The sequence below is a fragment of the Anabas testudineus genome, chromosome 6 (assembly GCF_900324465.2).
Source record: "Anabas testudineus chromosome 6, fAnaTes1.2, whole genome shotgun sequence".
NCBI lineage: Eukaryota > Metazoa > Chordata > Actinopteri > Anabantiformes > Anabantidae > Anabas > Anabas testudineus.
Window position 1 is genome coordinate 15381497 of NC_046615.1, and position 19363 is coordinate 15400859.

A 19363-nucleotide genomic window follows, 5' to 3' on the forward strand; every position below is an offset into this window, starting at 1 on the left:
TTAAAATTTAATCTTCATAACTTATGTCTGTTCATTTGTAATAGCTTTCTGTCTTGCCTTTACTACATATTAAGCTTAACCACAAAACACCAAAGGAATAATGTCAAGGGATTCATCTGCTTCTGTCCTGTTTTCTATACTCATAAAACACCTACACTATACAACGCAGCATATGGAACATTTTTGTTACCAGCTATGTAACCAGGTCTAAGTCTTGTCCAAACCTGGAGATCTTTTCTGTAAAACTGTAATTTCACACATGTAACTGAACAAAAGTAGCAGAAATGTGATTTATTGTAGCAAATAACATTGGCTAGATTTCCTGTTCTATAAAATGGCAAGAGCACCAGAAGCATTCAAGGATCAAGTGAAGGCGTTAAGAAATGCACTCGGTAAAGCAAATTTAATTAAATACTTCATACACACTTCAATTACTCTTTTCCTTCAGTTCTTCATGTTACTATTGTGGAGAGAGTGGAGGAAAGCATTTTCACCGTCACCAAATATTGACAAACTGTGCAAACAGGTGGCTCACAAAAGCTTTTGTCTGTCATATGGCAATGCATTAACACATTTCATATCTCATTTAAGTTAAGCAGGCATCACATTAGTGTTTTGCATACATTGAAATTTGATTTAACAAACTCAGATTGTGCTGACAAAGAGACAAAAAAAAAAAAAAAAAAACATTATATGAAAGGAGCAACAAGACAGACCAGTGCAAAGTGCAAGACGTCATACGCACATGGCCACTAAAGGTGCATCCAAGTGCACCAGCTTTCACTTTAGCTAGTTGGAGAATGGGTTACTTTATGTTATTCAGCAGTATTCAGTATCTGCTGTACACTTTGCCAGGTAGGTAGTTACTGGTTACTTACTTGTTACTTACTGGTCACCAAATCAGCAAGTAAGTGATGCTGTGCTGAGTACATGCCTGTTTTTTTAAACAGATATTCTCAAAACAATGTAACAACATCAACACCTTGTTTTGCCTGTGTCATCTGCATAAAGCATCTGGAGAAGTAGTGTGGTCATTAACGGGTATACGGTGAATATTGAATCTTGACTATGGAAGCCAACAAGAAAAGTGCAGTGATGAAGCTTGTGAGAACAGCTCCGTCTTAATATGACAAAAGTAACGGGATACAGCGGGACGTTAAAATTTGATTCTGTTGTATGATCTAATGTGAGTGAGAAGACTCTGGCTAATGACTTCTCAAATAAAACTAAAAGAAAAGGAAAAAAGTGTTTTCTTGAACATTTCTTTGTCATCCCTGACTTCTCAACAGGTCCAAACTGGCTGGTATAACTTGGCAACGAGGGGGCTAGTTCTGCTGTTCTGTCTGTAATCACCTTAGATTGGTTCGCATGAACTGTGACTGTTTGTCATTACACCGGTCAAATCATCTTGCAAGAATTACTTCATCAGAGTCAAGACTTCGTGTTTATGCCACTGTGGTCTTCAGCCCACCTGCCACTACAGAAAAACAAATGGGGATAAAATATTACAACAAAGTTCAGTTTTCAAGAAACAGTTCATGTTGAAATATCAATATCATTATCAATTAAATATCTATATACTTTAAACTGATGTTTTACAAATATATAGCTAAATTAATTCCTTAACATAGCAAACATATCACATTTTTCTGTTTTTAAGACACAGAACAAAGAGATTTATCACTTGTCAGTTAAGTTGATGGCTTCAGACATTCATTTGGCCTGCTAATAATACTTATGACGCTCTTGATGTTTATGTAATCACACGGCTTGATGATAAATACAAAACTAACCTTCAACCCACCGCCACCAGACACAGAAGAGGTCATTGTCTGTTTCTCAATCTCTTCTTGTTTTTTCCTTTTCTTTTCAACTGCTTCTGGGTTTTTAACCCCCCTGTACGCCGTCTGAAAAAGAAAAGTGGAATCAATCAAGTGCAAGGTGGCAATGGCATCGTTCTTCTTGTGTTTAAATATTTATCTGTTAAAATCTATACAAGTGGTTTTAAAACATGCATGTGTTAAGCATCTTAAAGCATTTTAATAAATGATTTTACCCCAGTCTTTTCAGAAAACACAAAGCACAGTGAGTCACATTAAGCAAATGGGCATTTATCTGTCAAATTCAGCAATTCAGCTAAAGCTGCTTTAAATGGTGCTGTCCTGCTATCTGAAACGTGATTGTGTTCGTGCCCTGGACTTTAATCTTTGGTAGTAAAAGAGTGAATTGTGTCTGGATTTTACAACAAAGTGACTCAGAGAAGAAAGATGTGAGTTAGCCAATCCAAAAGATGTTCAAGTGACCAAGAAGTCTTCATTCATGGTTCATATCTACTTACCTTGATAAAACTTTAGCATGGCTCTTACGGGTTTGCAAGTGGTTTTTCTGTGCAACAGCAAAAAACACTCACCCACTGTGAAGTGCATCTACCTTGAATAGGGTGTGTGTTTCAATATGTGGCTATAATATTCTACTATATTCATTATGCAAATCATTAGGTACATCTATTTAAAACTAATACCATCTGATACAGCAAACCTACATTGAATCCTGTCTTTGTAAATGCTACAATGATCTTTTAGTTAGTTTTGTTTTCATATTGAAGCGCTGAGGTGAAATATATACACATATGTAAAACAATATAATTCAACAACACCACAAACTACAGCCTACAATAAATGGTGCCATGAAATATAGTGCAGTTGTCGTATTTAAACTGATCTATTTTATTAAGATGTTCCCAATAATCTATAATAAATGTTAAATTACCTCCTTCTGTCTCTTCTCAGCAGCTTCAGCTAGTTGTCTTCTCCTTGTCTCCTGTTAAAAACAGAAAACTCTGGATGTAAACAATCCGTCTTCTCGTCTCTGTGCTGGGCCTGAAGCACAGACACAGCCAACGCCTCCCAAACATTACCAAGTAGGGCCTGTACTCTATCTACTGACGATTCATCTAAAGCCACGTATAATCTCAATGTATACTTTTTTATATTTGATGCTCGAAGCAAAGCGAACATGCCTGAGTTATTTAGTGACACAGCTGGTTATACAGACTGTAGTAAATTAACTTACAGGATCCGGAGTGACAACAGCGTCGTCCGCTGCTCCACCAAGGCACGGTAAGCACATCCCCATGCTTGAGTTATTCCAGGCAGGAAAAAGGCAACGTAGAAAATGAGTTATCAGTGTCTCCGATTCAACGACTAAATAGCTACCTATCTAGCTGCCGAGCCCATATCGAGTATCTGGGATGGTGGTTAAGGCAAAAGAAGCAGCGGCTGCTACTCCCAGCGGCTGCTGGTGGGTCGTCTGGCATTACGTTCCCGTTAGCTAACGGAAGCTTCTGTTAGCTACGGTAACGTTAGCATGTTGGCTAACAGCTAGCGCCAGGTAACACTACTCTATAAGCCCCGTTTCTTGTGCTACACGCCGCCAGCCTAATGTCGCCTGTTCTCCTCACACCTCTTGTTTAATCGCCTCGACATCTGGAGGACTGTGTGAAAGTCAGGCGTCTGCGTTAAACCAAATATCTCCCCTATGATCTGTTTGGGTCACTGTTGAACTAATTTAGCTGGCTAATCTGCTGGGGTACGTTCAATAACGTTACGGTAATAAACACTTCGATTGTTGATGTTTTGTTTTAACATGTTCAAAAAATATATCCTAAATGTAAAGTCAGCAATAAACACAACGAGGCTTTTATTGCGGTATCGCTAATAATACATTTAACTATATTGCGTTAAGTGTAGTTAGTCTCTACGATGGGCTTTTGAACGTAGCCTAATGTGTCAGGGCGCTAACGCTAGCTGCTACTCCAACAGCGCCACCGTGTGTCGATGCAGGAAGAGTTCAGGTGAGTGGTGGAGAGCAAAATAAATAGTTAATAAAGAGTTAAATATGAAGCTGTTTACTCTAATTTATTTTAATACGTTGTCACAAATGTTACACACGTGCCATTCTTGTAGAAGTTGGCAAGGTTTGTACAAAATGTACAACTTAGTTTTGTTTTTCAGATGTCAGATGTTACATTTGACCCCAAAGATGTTGCAGTATACAACACTGTCTATCTAATCATAAATAAACTCAGTGTATCAGTCATTAATGCAGTAATTTGCTGAGGATACTTTGGTATTTACTATTTAAGTAACATTTTGAATGGAGAATTTTTACTTTTAACAAGATATTTCATGATTATATAACTTCTTCATTTAATTAAGTAAATCATCTGGTAATGGTAGCCTACTGCAATACTTTGATGACTATTATGTGCAGACAGTACTGACCAGGGATGCACATTCTGGAAAACACTATTTCCCCCATAACTTCTCAGCTCACTACTTCACCTTATGGAATAATTGAGTAGTTTCTATATGTCAGTATACTGCTAACTCCTTATACCAATTTGCCCCTCTTTATTTTCCTTTTTTTATTTATTGCCTGTCATGGTTTGAAGGTATTACATGCACAGGGGTTCTGCATATAGAGGTTCTGCATGCGCCACCATTAAACACATACTGGGCTAAAGAAAGAAGAAAACTTAATATGGGAAATTTGCTGAAATCATTATAGAAATATAATATTATTTAAAGTAATACAAATTAGAATAACTAAACATGGCTAAAATGTAATTAATATGTTATGCAAATGTGAGTCATTAAATTCAAGTTAAGAGATGTGCTATCATTTCTTGTTATAATTTGTTATAGACTATGTGAAAGCCCCATGATTCACTACACAGCAGTTCCATCCAATCAATATTCTACAATCAATAGCCTGAGAATTTAATGTTGTACCCATCATTGCACGAGAGCACTACCATACACTCCACCCATCCATCTTCGCTGCACTGCCTGGGAAGCTTCCCAGCTCAAAGTACTGCACTGGGGGAATGACAGGTTCATGAACCTACACCGCATTTGTAGTTGTACAAGTTGTCAATAAGAAACTTATTGATGGAGGATTCATACTGAAGGTGTATGCAATGGAGGTGAAGGCTCTTGGCAGCTCCTCAGGTAGGTTTAACTCACTTCTGAAGAAGGCACTCTGACTTCTAGTTCATTAAAGGGTGGTAGTAAAAGTGTTTATACCTGTAAAACTAAAACGATTTAGCATGCTGAATATGTGTTTGATTTGTTATTTATCCAGTTAGTTAGTCAGTTTATGTGCAGTACATTAATTTAAACAACTATATAAAAATGTAACAGTATCTCAATGAACCCTGGTGCGTTTAACAACTGTTCATTAAAACAAAAGCTCAACCTCAAAAGGTCCATGTATAATTCGTGAGTGCAGAATAATTCAGTATATGAGACAGATTGTTGATCTACTTCATTATTTATTTATGAATTGTGTTGTTGGAATAATGAGTGAACAAACACACAAGTTAGTGAACCGTCATCAGCCAGTGCTGGTTTTCTAAGAAGAGAAATGGATATTTCCTTCACGTTGTTTTCTGTAAATAGACAGTAAAGTAGTTGTCTTCCTATAGAATAGTAAATACATATAGGAAATGTTATTTGTGGTGTATTCCTGGTGTGCGATGTCCATTTAAATACCTGAAATGTTTGAGCAGTACTCTCTGTAGGGATGCTCATTGTAATCTTTTGCTGAAACATCTTTGGTCAGCCACAGTCTGGAGGAAGAAGAGAGTGACTCTTTTCCAAGGCGAATCCAGCAGCGTCATTCAGTTTAATGAACTGCATGAATTCTGACTTATTGGCCGTTCTACATCATCACTGCCTCAGGCAATGAGCGTGGGAACAGACTGTGGTTATATCCTCGTGGCTAATAGGGCAGTGTTTTCATCTCTGTTGAGCAATGTGGATCATTTTCAGCGGTGTGCAGAGAACCTGGCGAGGGTATGTGGGGGCAGATTGTGAGATGGTGGCTCTGCTGGAAGCTGGGTGTTTACCATAAAATAAATCACCAAGCGTTTGAAGTGTTTGTCCTCTCAGCCCATGATTTCTGTAACCTCTAACTAATCACTAGTGTACACCAGAAATGTGAGAAATCCTTTTAACTGTTGAAGACAGCCTACCCAGGACTGATGGGGAAAAACAACATTTTAAACTCAGTTTGTACATCAGTTTTTAATGATAGAAATTGCAAACCTGTTTTTGATCCTCTGCTCATTAAGCCAATAAAAAAAAAATTATAAAACTGTAAAATGAAGTGTGTCCTGTCTCTTAGTCAGAGCTAAACTCTTTCTGGTGTGTCAATCTGTCACTGAGTCAAGATCCTAATTTGGAATAATTTCTTATTTGCATGCTATTTTACAACCAAGGACTCCACTTCAACAGTGTTTACAGACTCTAACCATTGCTATTTAATGCACCCCAATTTTCTATCTGTGCACAGTGGAAATAAACAGTGGCAAGAAAAAGTATAGAAGTACTGAGATTTTATGGTTTTCTGCATTAATTTGTCATAAAATGTGATCTGATCTTCATCTAAGTCAAGAGTATTAACAAATAACCGTATGAGTTAGGAAAATTAGTTTAGAGGTGTGAATTAGAGCTACTTCAACTGACAAAAATCACAAAAACTTTTTGAGTTTGCTCCGCACAAGAAGAATACGCTTATGTGAGCCTGGCTAACATCTGTGTTAGGAAAGTATTTTAAAGTAAAGTTTAGTGGAGGAAACATCATGATTTGGGCCTGCTTTGCTGCATCAGGCCCTGGCTAGCTTGCAGTGATGGGGGGAAGATGGATTCACAAGTGTATCAAAAATTCTTCAGCATAATGTGAGAATCTCTGTATGTCAGCTGAAATTCTGTAGAAGTTGGGTAATTCAACAGGACAATGACCCAAAACACACAACAGAATGGCTTAAGAAAAACTTTTTCTACTATTGCTATGAGGTTTTTATGGTTGTTCTCAATAAAGACATGAAAGATCAGAATTGTTTTTATTAACTTTCAAATTAATGGAAAAAAAAACATGAAATTCCAAAAAGTTCACCTACCTATTCCTGGCACTGTAGATAAAGTGAGAATTGTTGTGATTTTCGGAAACATTTATGTGGCCTGAAGTGATTACTGCTGACTAATGTAAGCTGTTTAAGATATGTAAGCTATACAATCTAGATTGGACTAGCCATCAGTATTTCCATTACATGAAGTGTTTTCCAGACTGTATATACACTCCCTTTAGCTTACAGGTATTAAGGTTTATTCAATTAACAAGTTGCCGGAGAAGATGTCCACCTGGCTGCACTTAAACAAAATTACATTTGTTTTATCAGCTGCTGACTTTTCCATGTTGTAAAGTGCACGTACATTAATTTTGATTATATAATCCCCGGCTCTTATCAGTTCTGTTTGGCTGCGGTGCTGATATGATTGGAAAAAAAATACATTTGGTTAATGAAGTCACACTTTCCTCAAAATCATAGAGTAGAACTTAGTGACCTGGGCCTTTGAAAGGTCTTTGTTTAAATAAATAATAATCAATGTGCCAGGAAGTTCACCCAGGAAGTATCTGCTCATCAACCGATCTTAATGTCTCTACACTTTGGATGTCATCAGGACAGCAGCATATTACTGCACTTAGACTAAAACAGCTGTAATGGACAAAGCACAATATAGCCAAAGTGATTTTTTTTTTTCTTGACTAGTTGCCCAGAGCTCTGGTGAGCTATGGAGCAGTTTCCATATCAGTATTATTTCTTTGACATTGCCGTTGTGCAGTGATCTATGGCAGTTTTTGTGTTTGCCAGTCAAGCACAGCAGGCGTTTGAAGAATCACCTCAATTCAGTAAAACAGCACTGAACATATATTTTGCAGTCACTCAAACCTTACTGTGGTACTACACTCTCTTGTGTGGGCTCAGCTTACGCAGTCCTTTGGCAGCTGCTGCTGCTGTCACAACTATATGTTCTCATTTAAAATGTATTATTTCAATAACATAGTGAATGCTCCAGCATGTCTGGCATCTGTGGCTTTCTTCTTGTTTGCTTTATCATGAAGAGATGCTGAAGGGAGATGTCACTGAAAAAGATGGAAAGTACCTCTGAACGTTGGTGACTTAGTGTTTGGAGAGTGAGTGCAGCCCCGTGGCTCTTCCTATATGTCTTAATAAAGCTGAATACACACATAGGATGCTTGCTTGGATAACCTTGGATTTCGAATAGCTGCCACTAAGTAACAAGGCAATTACTGCATTAAAATGACTAAGTGGTTCTGCAGAAAAAGGGTTAATAATTTAATGTCTTATTGTGATGAGCATTCTTCTTCTAAAGAACTGATGTAAAATTGAATGTCCACAGTGATTTATATACTAAATTTGTATCTGAATAATGTAACATTACGCAATAATTTCTTCGTTTCTATCTATCGATCTCAATTTCAACTCGATCGGATGAGGTACATAGTTGGTTTTGAAAAGCCGGCAGCCTTATTGTTCCCCGTTAGTGTCAAGTGTCAAAGGATAAAAGGAGTTTCAAGGATGTGTTAAAAATGTATGAGTGCAGCAACATGAGAGGGAGAGAGCTGGACCATCACCTACAGATAGTCCTAATCTGAACCATTACATTTCTCCACACATAACATGATCTGGTATTATGGGGGCCACATGTGACAGGATGCCCTTCAAGACAAAAGCAACACTCAAAAGATTCACTCTTTAATCATCACTTTATCTTGGTGTCTACGTGTGTGTCTGTGTTTTACAGGATCATGTCATCAGGACAACTGCACGTCCCAGCTCCTGCTGGAGAGTCAGACCTCCAGTTCTTCTGGAGCCGACAGGCATGCTCTTATCAATCCCACCATCAGCCCCTCAACGTCCTGCAGCACAGAGACAGAGACAGACCAACACCCCAGTGAGTTGGCCAACACGCACCTCCACAGCGAATCTTGCCATATGTCACCATTCTAAGTAGTGCCTCTGTTCACATAGGATAAAAACATTTCAGGCTAATACTGAATTTTGAAGCTGCCTCCTTGATAAATATGGATCTGTACTACAGTTAGGATGTCTTGCTGAATCTGCCCTTGTAAGTGTTCATGAGGCTGTCAGACACAGTAGATCTACCCAGGTCTTTGTGGTGTGGTCGTTGATCGACGTCAGATATATGACTCAGTATGAATATGCTTTAAGCTTTTAATAGGTTCAGCAGCAGCAAACCACAAGACCTAGTTTGATGTGTTGCCTATTTGTACCATTAGAGATGTGTTGAATATGGGGGATGCACAGTTTTTATTTCAGTTTGTTGTTCAAGTGTTAATTAATATCTACACGCAGAGAAACACACTTGAGTGTAACCTTTTCTTTTTCGCTAATATTAGTTTAACTATAAAGGTTATTGTTTGTCTTTATGCCTTGTCTTGTTTGTTTTTCTGTATGTGGTTATTGGATCTGACAGCTCAGTCAGTCCCTCTTCTAACCACAGGGTGGCAGTATTGTCTTTATGTAAAACCTTGCTCTCACTGCAGCGCTATCATCTGACCTACATCTCTAAACTAAGAGGCAAGAATGGAAGAGATCTAATTTTAAATGGGACTAACCTTATAAGAGCTACCGATTTATTTATTTATCAACCCAGTGAAAGAAATGCATTGGGCTGGTGGTTCAGTGGGGTTGGCATTCACAGCCCTGCCACCAGTCCTCAATAACACATCAGTGGGAGGAGGAGAGACGTGCTGAGCTGCAAGAAAGCAGATGGTATTTCCATCTATGACAGATGCCAGACTACTCCCCAGAATACGAGCACAGACTGAGATTGATCGGGCTACAGACCAAACAGCAACCTGTGTTATTGTGACTGAGGGAAGACTCTCCAGATTTCAGCACTCAGTTCAGTGTGTGCTTGAACAACACAGGCTTCCCCCGTCACGGTTGTCAGATGCTGACTGGAGTCTGCTGTTCTTCATCTCAGTGTAGTTGACATTGAGATAAGACCAGTGGCCTTGAGGATAAACCATGATAATCTCTGTTTGGTTAATGTGTATGATTTGTTGTCATAGCCCCTTCTCAGATTCTTAGATGCTTTGTTGTCAACTGTGCAATGCTTCCTGTTCAGTTTATTTTAATAATCCTTTCAATGACAGTGCGGAGGATTGTGGCAGAGAGTGTGCTTTAAATAAGAACAGAATGCTTTTTAATTAAATAAAATCTACGATGTTCGGCATTCTCACTATTATTAAACATCTTGTCATAAAGCCACCAGGATGAATATGCTCCTGTTTTATAAGGCTATTAAACTATACTGCAGCAATTTTAGGAGTCTGCTCAGTTTTCATGACTGATATAACATTTACTCTCAAACAAGGGATCTCCTGCCACTGAGCTGTGAGCCCTGCAGTAGTAAGCTACAGTATTGATTGTTTGGAGTTTTTCTCACAGCCTCAGAGTCTTCAATGCAAACAAAGGCAAACTGTTCAGCATAGCATAGATGAAATGGTCCACTGTTGTGTGTAATGACATGTTGGTGTGTTCTTTGTGTAAAGTTACAGTTTAATGGTTCAGAATATTTCAAGTGTGTCTTAAAACAACAATCAGGTGCCAATGTAAACAGTAAATGGAGTCTAACTTGTTATAATTATACCTCACTTTCATACTGACTGTGGAGCGATTACTTCCCGAAGTCTTTTTAGTATAAATCCCCTCTTTGTGAAGAAAAACTTTGGAGTATATCCACTTAATGTGGCTAATTTGGTAGATTGAATGTTGACATTATCCTCACATAAGTGTTTTAACACATTTTTGGCCCACATCACTTACACAGAAAGCTCATTTTCTAGTTGTGTTAACAGAAGGAAAGATTACAGCCTGTAAAACCAAAGTGTCAGTGTGCACATGAGCACCTCAAGCTTGTGAACCTATGCTGTAAGTCTGACTGTGGCTGTTGACCAACAAACTGTGGCTTCTGTCCACAACACAACGTATTGTTGTCTGTATTTGATGCCGAGGATTACATGATGTCCCATGGCTTTAGAAAATCTTTTCTAATAATGCATGGTAATCTGTATAAAAGGATATATTTAGAATATTTATTTAAATATCCTAGGGTCTTAGGACAGAGGTTGAAGCCTACAGCTTGTGGCAAATGTGTGATATTGGGATAAATAAATAAAACTGAGTTGATTCTAGTTATTTTTTTAATTGGTGAGATATTAGTCTGTACTTGGGGCAATAAAACGACCTGATTACATATTTCTGCTGAATTTAAAAGAAAAGCTATTTTTAACGAGCTTCATATCTCAGTACGAGGCTAGAAAGCAGCTTTCAGCGCAGGTAACAGCAGAGACTGACGTTTGAATCGATACATGACTTGTAGGTCCATTTGAGTCCTGCTGCCCCTGGTAATTTCCCGCAGCTTATTTGGAGTCAGTAAATCAGGACGGAGGGGGACGTGTCCGTCTCAGGACCTCCTCCGCCACTGTCACCATGACAACAGCCTCGGATGGTGATGATGGGGAGTTGAGGGGGGAGCATGCGGAGCTGAGACAGGTGTTGCTGGGGTTTGCGCATCGCCCGTGAGATCGGTGGCAGGATGGGAGCTGAGAGAACACGTCTACGCCGCCCCACCACAGTTTCCCATGTATTCTGCAGTTTTGCTTTTCGAAATACGGAATTTATTTAACGCTGGAAACCAACTGAACGTCGCAATGGTGCACCACTCGGGCTCCATCCAGTCCTTCAAGCAGCAGAAAGGTTGGTCGCTTATGGGACTGTTTCGTTTCCAGTGATGTTTAATGTTTGAGTGTGACGTGTGGTGACTTTTCCTCTGTAGTCAAATAGTTTGTGATGTCAAATGGCACTCCGAGCTGTCGGGCTCTTCACTTGCTGACGCAGAGTTGGAGGTTTTGGAGCCTGTTTCTGAACCTTGTGCCCTTTGAGATTTTATGCGCTACTTTGTGATACCTTCACTGTCTTTCCAAAGTCATTGTGGGCTTGCAGTAGGCTAAAGTAATCCAATTACAGCAGATACTTTTATCTTACATGACTAAATTTATCAGAAATTGTCCCAATTTACAAACCTACTTAAACCACCTTAGCTACAACACAGTCAGTGGTTGCAGCTGTACTGATGCTGCACAGGCGAATAAATGACCTTTCCACACATATGAACCAATGCAGACCTTTGAAAGGTTTTAATAAGATTTGAACTTGCAGTGAGTCATGACCACATGTGTCACCTTTAAGTGATCTGCTAAAACATTCACAACAGTACAAATAAGCTCATGTACAGTGATAACATGTGCTTAAATAATATAGGAAATATAGGCTACAAGATCCTGAATAGTTTGTACTAATGATACGGTGACTTTGTTTAATCCCACACCAAGTCAGGAATAGCTGCACTCAGGCTTGGTGGTTTTAACCATAATAAAAAAAATATGAGACTGTTAAAAGTTCCCGATGTGCAGGCAAAGACATCGCTGTTCAAGTTATTAAAAAAGGAATATGACACATCAGGCTCCAGCTCATATTGATGGAACTGGACTCATATTCTAGACTGGCAGTAACTTAACAGAGGTCATCTAACAAATGTATAGTGAAAGAATAATTTTACTAAGATAAGATAATTGGTCTCTACACGTTGGGGCAAAGTTAATCAAATTCTTTAAGTAAATAAATCAAGTCAGTAACGTGTACCATCCATTCCAGATAGATTACAGTGACGCACTACTATTGATTTTAGTCTGGGGTGCTTTGGAGAACATTAATGGTTCTTTAACGCTCTGTATTAATTATTCATGTGCGGGCTGTCTAAGTTTAGGTTTTAAAAAAAGCGAGGAAAGATCTTATTTTCATGCTGGCACAAGCTGATAGATGAGAAGACATGAGATCTTTGTGTTTATATAGTACCAGCTGAAGTGGATGAGTGGGTCTATCCCCTGGCTTCTGATGAGAGTGTGCTGAACTGAGAAGCCAAAAGATCTCACATGTGAGGGATGCCCAGCGGAAGAGAGTGTTAGCTCATCTGCTCGAGCTCCCTTAGCTGGGTTTGAGTGTGAAAACAAACATATAGCAATACAGGAATCGTACAGGAATCCCTGCTGGACTGTGAAAATCTCTGAAATCCTATCTTATGGGATCACACATCACAGAGAGAACCACATCCTGGCTTCAGCAGGAATCACTTTGAATAATATGTTATCAGATTTATGATTAAAAATTTGACTACAGCCTCGAGGGCCCACCCAGCATTTCAGTGACTGCTAAGTGCACCATTAAATTAAAGGCAAAAGTGAGAAAATGTTGGCTCACAAAGTCCAACTAAGCAATATTTATAAATTACGCTGCACTTGCTCAAACACGATCAGCAACACCACACGAGAGCATTAAAAAAAACAGTTTGAAAGCTTAATCTTTGTGTTCTTCACATCCCAGGTGCCAAGCCTTTACTGCTTCACAGGCGATCAGGAAAATCAGAAAATTGATTCTAAAATCAACTGGAAGCCAATAAAAGTGGTTTATAAGGGCATTAAATATCTCTCCAAGTTTGCTTCAAACGCCTGTCTGTTGAGCAGCAGGTGGGACAGAGTTAGAAAAGAAACAGACTGACAGATTGACATAAATCAATCAGTCGACAGAAGTGCTGTAGAAACTGCAGCTACAAACCGACTGATGACTCACAGCCATCTGAAAATACTTTCCAGGATTTGAATGAAATTCAAATGTTCTTTGGCAGACTGATCATAATCTCTGATGCTGATGAACATCGTTGAAGCTTATTGACGCCGAACACTTAATATCTGCCAAAGTATTTATTTCAAGTGTTTGGAGATTGGTTCTATACTTGAATCCTTCATACTTAATATGACTACATACTTGATAACATCTAAAGCTGCAGTGACTTAATTATTCATTTATTAGTCAGTAAAAACATTTGGTGCTTCTAGGTTCTTGTCTGTGTGTATGTGTGAACATTTTTCAACACCATCACTGTGAGGATATTTTGGTCAGTCCTCACAACTGCAAAGACTCTCAATACATGGTTTTAGGGTTGAGGTTAGGGTTTAGGTTAGCTGTCATGATGATTAAGATGACGGTAAGGACCAAGGGAATACTTTACTGTACTGAACAGTGTTGTTACAAGAGTAAGACGTACAATGTGTGTGTGTGTGTGTTCGGTTTGTTGCTGGGTTGGTTCCGTGGCGACTGAAGGTCTGAGATTAGTCCTCTCTGTTAGACTAGACGACATTTACACTTTATACGCGTACATGTACAGTAAATGTGTGTTAACTGTGTGTAAATGTGTGTGTCTGCGTCAGAGTGTGTGTGTGTGTCTGTGTGTGTGTGTGTGTGTGTGTGTGTGTGTGTGTGTGTGTGTGTGTTTAGAAACCTTTGGGTGCACAGTACTAAGCAGGCCACCTGTTCTCTTATGCAAGCAGGCAGATGGTTTTATAGATAGAAACATTAATTTCAGGAGAGATTTGGTGAGAGCACATATACACTATCATCTGTGATTTAAACAGGCTACTGTAGAATATTAGGCAGACATTAGTTGGGTGTGAGATGAGTTGATCCGTGCCACTTAAGGTGTTTTTTTGTTTGCTTAGTTTTGTTTTTTGTAGCATGTCAGGCAGACAAACAAAGAGGCTGTTGTCTTCTGCATCGGAGAGTATAGTCTGGCTGTTGCAGCTTTAACACTTTCACAGTCTTTAAATAGTAAGTGGTTGTTTTGTTGCTAGGTTATAAGAAAAATACAAGCAGAAGTTTGCTTGAGCCCAAAGTTATTCTACAATTTAATCATGTCTACAAAACCCAATGTTCCTCTGTGAACTTTATGCTTTATATTCATTACACAAGCCAGTGGAGTTCATTCCCAGCTGAGGTGTGGGCACAAAAGATCCCATGATGTAATAGAAATGACTGGCGATCAGTTTGTGACGTTAAAGGAATGGCAATAGGAATGGGAAGTATAGAGAATGAGGGAGCTGGAAGATGTTTAATCTGCTCAAATGATGCAACCCAGAGGTTGTGCCAGGATTGTGTAATAAAACCCTTTAAACCATGAGTAAAAGCGCCATCTGCTCTGAGGTGTGTTTACGGTCAGGATCCCGAGCTCAGCTGCACGTGACAGACGACAACACATAATACTGTCTGTGTAGTTCAGTAATTTTACTTGAGCATTTTTGATTTGAGATTTTTGTGTTGATCCGTTTCCCAAAATCATAATTATATTCAGTATGATTCAGTGTTGATAAAAATAAAACATGACAGGGTCCAGAAGGGGCGAATATTTTTTGTACTCACTGCCTATAATGTGTTTTCATCACTGGTGGATGAAAATATTAGCTTCAGTTCAAATCAGAAAGTTGGTTTGCCATTACGGTCAGTTAAGTGAATAATCTGTAAACAAGCAGACTTTTATTGCGATAATATTACTAATTAGTTGATAGAATATGTCTTTTTGAATATGTAAATTGTTAATTTAATAGTAGTTAAAATTAATAATCATTTCAGCTCATGTTTACAAGTCAAAGCTAAACACTACAGAAAGACGGTATCCTCACAATGTTATCAAAAGAAAACAAACACTTGTGTTTAAATGTCAACACTTTGAGATTTATTATTTCTTGTCTGGATTAAATTGAAATTTCCAAATGTGCAGAATCTAGTGAAGCTCTCAAGCGATGCATACCAGAGGTATGGCTTAACGTTAGGCTTCCTTGGTCAGCACAAATAGTTGGTGAGCCTAGAGTGCTAACTGTTTAACATAAGCTATGAGCTGAATATTCAGTGGCTGCTAATGATACTGTTCTAAATCCTCCCTGTAAACTCAGCTCTGTGTACGTGTTCTTTGATATGGTGCCAGACAGAAGATGAAACACACTAATTGCTCAGAGACCATGTCTATAGGAGATGCTGCCGGCCTCGCCTCACTCTTGCCTCCACTTGATAATTTCATAAACACACCTCAGCAGTTTTTTGGACGTGTGTGTGTGTGTGTGTCTGTGTTATTTTCACTGCTATCCCCACTTGATTGGGATCCTCTGATATACACTTTAAGGAGTTATGATGTGTGTAATGTGCTTAAAAAAAGGTTCTGATGCAGAATGTGCCTCAGTTAAAACCTAAGATGCGGAACGTGCAACATGCTGAACATGGATGAATAATTGAAGGCAAAGAATGGGGAAACATACAGGCATTATGGGTAACAGCCCACTGACCTGAATTTGGCATCCTTGCAGATAATATGTTGATGCGTGAGTTCCTGCTCGAGTTTCACAGTGATTGTAAAAAGTGTAAAAAGTTTCTTTTTATACCTCTTAGTTTTACAACATTGTTTTGCTTCTTCTGGTATCCTGCATCACACACTACTTGATATATTTAATAATTTATTCTTCCAGCTTGCTCGGAGTAGACTGACTATAGAAAGATAGAGGAATAGTGCTGCTACACTGCCAGGATTATGTTTACAATTTATAGCTGAGATAATCGATAAGAGCGTAATGAGCCAATAACATCCATTCTCGACTTTTATGTGCTACAGGCACAAACATTTATAGACTGTCTACAGTCCCAATACCAACAAACATGCCCTGAACAAAACACATCCTTTTAATCTGACCTTACAAGATCGTCATGGAACAGAACAGGGAGCCAAATCCTGGATCACGAACTTCCCTGAACTTCCCATTGGATGAGCCAGGATGTTGGATGTTTGTGAGAGTGCACACAGGATTGTCATCAAGGCCCTCTGTCATACTGATACAGAGAAGATTCAGAGGTGCTTTCTTTTATTCAATTCACAGCAAGTGTCCACTCTCTCTGCTTCTTTTTTATTCTACTCTGTGCTGTTTTTTACTTCATTCCTGCGCCTTGTGCAGGACTCAGACACCCAGTGACAGTCCACAGTCTCCCATACTAACTGGCAAACACACACACATGCACATACGGTCTATGCACACACAGGATTAAACCAGTTTTTGCTAGTGCGCAGCAAGATTAAACACAGGATTTCACATCAGATGAACCCTTTATATATTTATATAGACTTAGAGAATGCCTGTCTTCAGAGTGTAGAGCATTCAGACTCAATCTGCATGAGAAACTAAAGTTTGGACACAGGGAAGTGACTGGAATACAACAATTACTATATCATTAATATCTATACAGGCCGAGAGAAACTAAAAATGCTCTAAAATGGTAATGGAAGCAATTTCTCATAACACCAACCCCATCCACTTTGTGTGTCTATTTTAGACTTTAAGAGTCCTTTGGGACCACCGAGTCTCGCCCCTTCAGGCTGTTAGTTTTCTCTGCTCTGATGATGATGAGCTCAGACATGTTAAGCCTTGCCAGTGTCTGTTGAGATCATCTACACCACCTAGTAAATGTACCTTTTCGATGATATGTGTATGCAGCTACCACACAGCAGCCATTTTATGCGTTGAACAGCGTAATGGAAAGAAAGCAGGCAGGGTTTGGGCCAAACAGTTATGTTAAATAGAAATGATTTACTATTCAGATTAATTCTCAGAAACTATATAACTAAAAATATTTTAAAATATAATAAATTTACACTCCAGTTATGTTTTTTAAATTTTGTTGCAGATGTAATTGGACTAAATGTTTACAGAACAATAGCTAAACAACCTGCAGTTCAGAGTTGGATTATATGAACTCTCTGAGGAACCCACTGGACATTTGTGGTACAGCTCTTAAGTGGGTTTGGTCCTACCTAATTGGGAAATCCTTCAATGTACCTCGGCAAATATCGGTTATGTTAAGCTCTGGTGTGCTCCATGGCTCTGTTCTTGGCTCTCTTCCTTATTGTTAGGCTAATGACACAGGGCTCTTTCTGTCCTTAAAGCTCCACTGTCATCACAGACATCTCTGCTTAGATGGGAGTCCCTCCGGTATAGATGTTCTGGTCTTTCTGGCCAGACCTTCCATACCTGGCAGCTTCAGTTTAGGGTCTTCAGTGTTTGGTCTGCCGGAAATCACATCAGGTTGAAAGCTCTGACAGTCGCCTACAAAGGGCTCCGACCTTAGTCCAGGGAGAGGGCTCCCTGGATAAAAGCACCCATAAAATGACTAAATGTAAATACATAAAGTCAATTTGTGTTGTATTTATTGTTAAGTAATTATACTTGAATATTGGAAAGGCTATTTAAAAATCTGCCTCTTGAGTTGTGTGAAATCTAGCTTTAAGCCGAATTGGCTTTAACACACATAGAAATTCCTCAATTATTCATTGAATAGCTTTTGTGGGGCTGTACGGGGCATAAACATTGTTATTAGTGGTTCCCCTGAGTGCACAAGCTCAAATCCTTTAACTGACTCAATTCTTGCCTGAAAGCACTGGGAAATACCTCTAAGATCAATGTCTTTAAAATGAGTGCAGCTTGCAGTGGCCCTGTGGACGCAGAGAGTGAATTATCAATGCAGCTTAACGTTTCAGGAAGGTCATTGAGAGAATCCCTCACTAGAGGTGAAAGAAATGTTCCCATTTTAAAGAAGGTGGGGGCCTTCATTTAATGAGTAAATATATCAGGAGCTGCAGCATGAGCGTGGTGTGAAGGTCAGTTACAATATCCTGCTTTCAATACTGGACACTTGTTATTGTCACTAAACTCTGACTCTCCTTTCAGTTATCATTGGAGTATTGTTGCATCACTCAGTCAACAATCTGCAATGTCATCTCTCAATTTCTCTTGTATTCATCAAACAACCTTGAAAATAATTTCTACTGGTATAAATACGTGCTAATAAAACAATGTCACAGCCATAAATATTGTTGTTGAATGTTTGTGGTTACACTGTAGAACTGGGTAATTTCATGGATGGGGCAGTACAGATGATTTGAATGCACTCTAGTATGAACGACAGACATTATCACCACTACCAAAGCACATAAAAGGGTGGACCAGCCTGTGACTAAAGTGATTTATACCTCTCTTTCTTTAGTCAACTCTCTCCCCTAATTCCCCTGAGTGCACTAGATCTGTTAAGTAAGATGAAATTGTTATATTTCAGGGTTTTCTTTACTGTTAAACTTTTTTTTGGCATTGTACTTTTATGCAGAGCAGTGTCTCTAGACAAATGCTGTGGTTTCTTTGAAAACAGAGCCTAATCCAACCCATCTTTACAGGTTCATACATACATAAACACTGATAATCGGTATTTAAGAGGAAGTAGTGAAATAACATCAGTTGTTCTTCGGTCCCTGCCATCCACAGGCATGCACACCAGCATCAGCGAGATCCTCAAGGAGAAAAGCCTGAAGCCGTCTCGCCGCAGCCTGCCCTGCCTCGCCCAGAGTCAGACACATCCAATCAACCTCAACCACTTCCTGTCTGTGCCTCTGAGCCCGGAGCCCAAACCAGAGGTTGAGGATCTGAGTCAGAGCATCAGCACTTCTTGCAGTCTCCTCCCACCACAAACAGGTCAGTTCTTTGAGAG

General features: G+C 39.1%; 2 protein-coding genes across 2 annotated transcripts in view; one reads left to right on the plus strand and one right to left on the minus strand.

Annotated features, from left to right (window-relative positions):
• Nucleotides 1-276: 276 nt before the first annotated feature.
• svip (small VCP interacting protein) lies at nt 277-3597 on the minus strand. Its single transcript, XM_026365357.1, has 4 exons — nt 3073-3597; nt 2770-2820; nt 1794-1907; nt 277-1477 (listed from the first exon to the last, which is right to left on the minus strand). Exons 1-4 carry the CDS (start codon nt 3133-3135, stop codon nt 1463-1465), a joined length of 243 nt encoding a protein of 80 aa, XP_026221142.1. The 5' UTR covers nt 3136-3597; the 3' UTR covers nt 277-1462.
• Nucleotides 3598-11540: 7943 nt separating this feature from the next.
• ano3 (anoctamin 3) overlaps nt 11541-19363 on the plus strand; it is a 28045-nt gene continuing 20222 nt past the window's right edge. Inside the window, exons 1-2 of the mRNA XM_026365342.1 lie at nt 11541-11656; nt 19141-19347. Of these exons, the coding sequence (XP_026221127.1) occupies nt 11542-11656; nt 19141-19347 (322 nt within the window). The 5' untranslated portion in view covers nt 11541. The remainder of the gene's footprint in view (nt 11657-19140; nt 19348-19363) is intronic.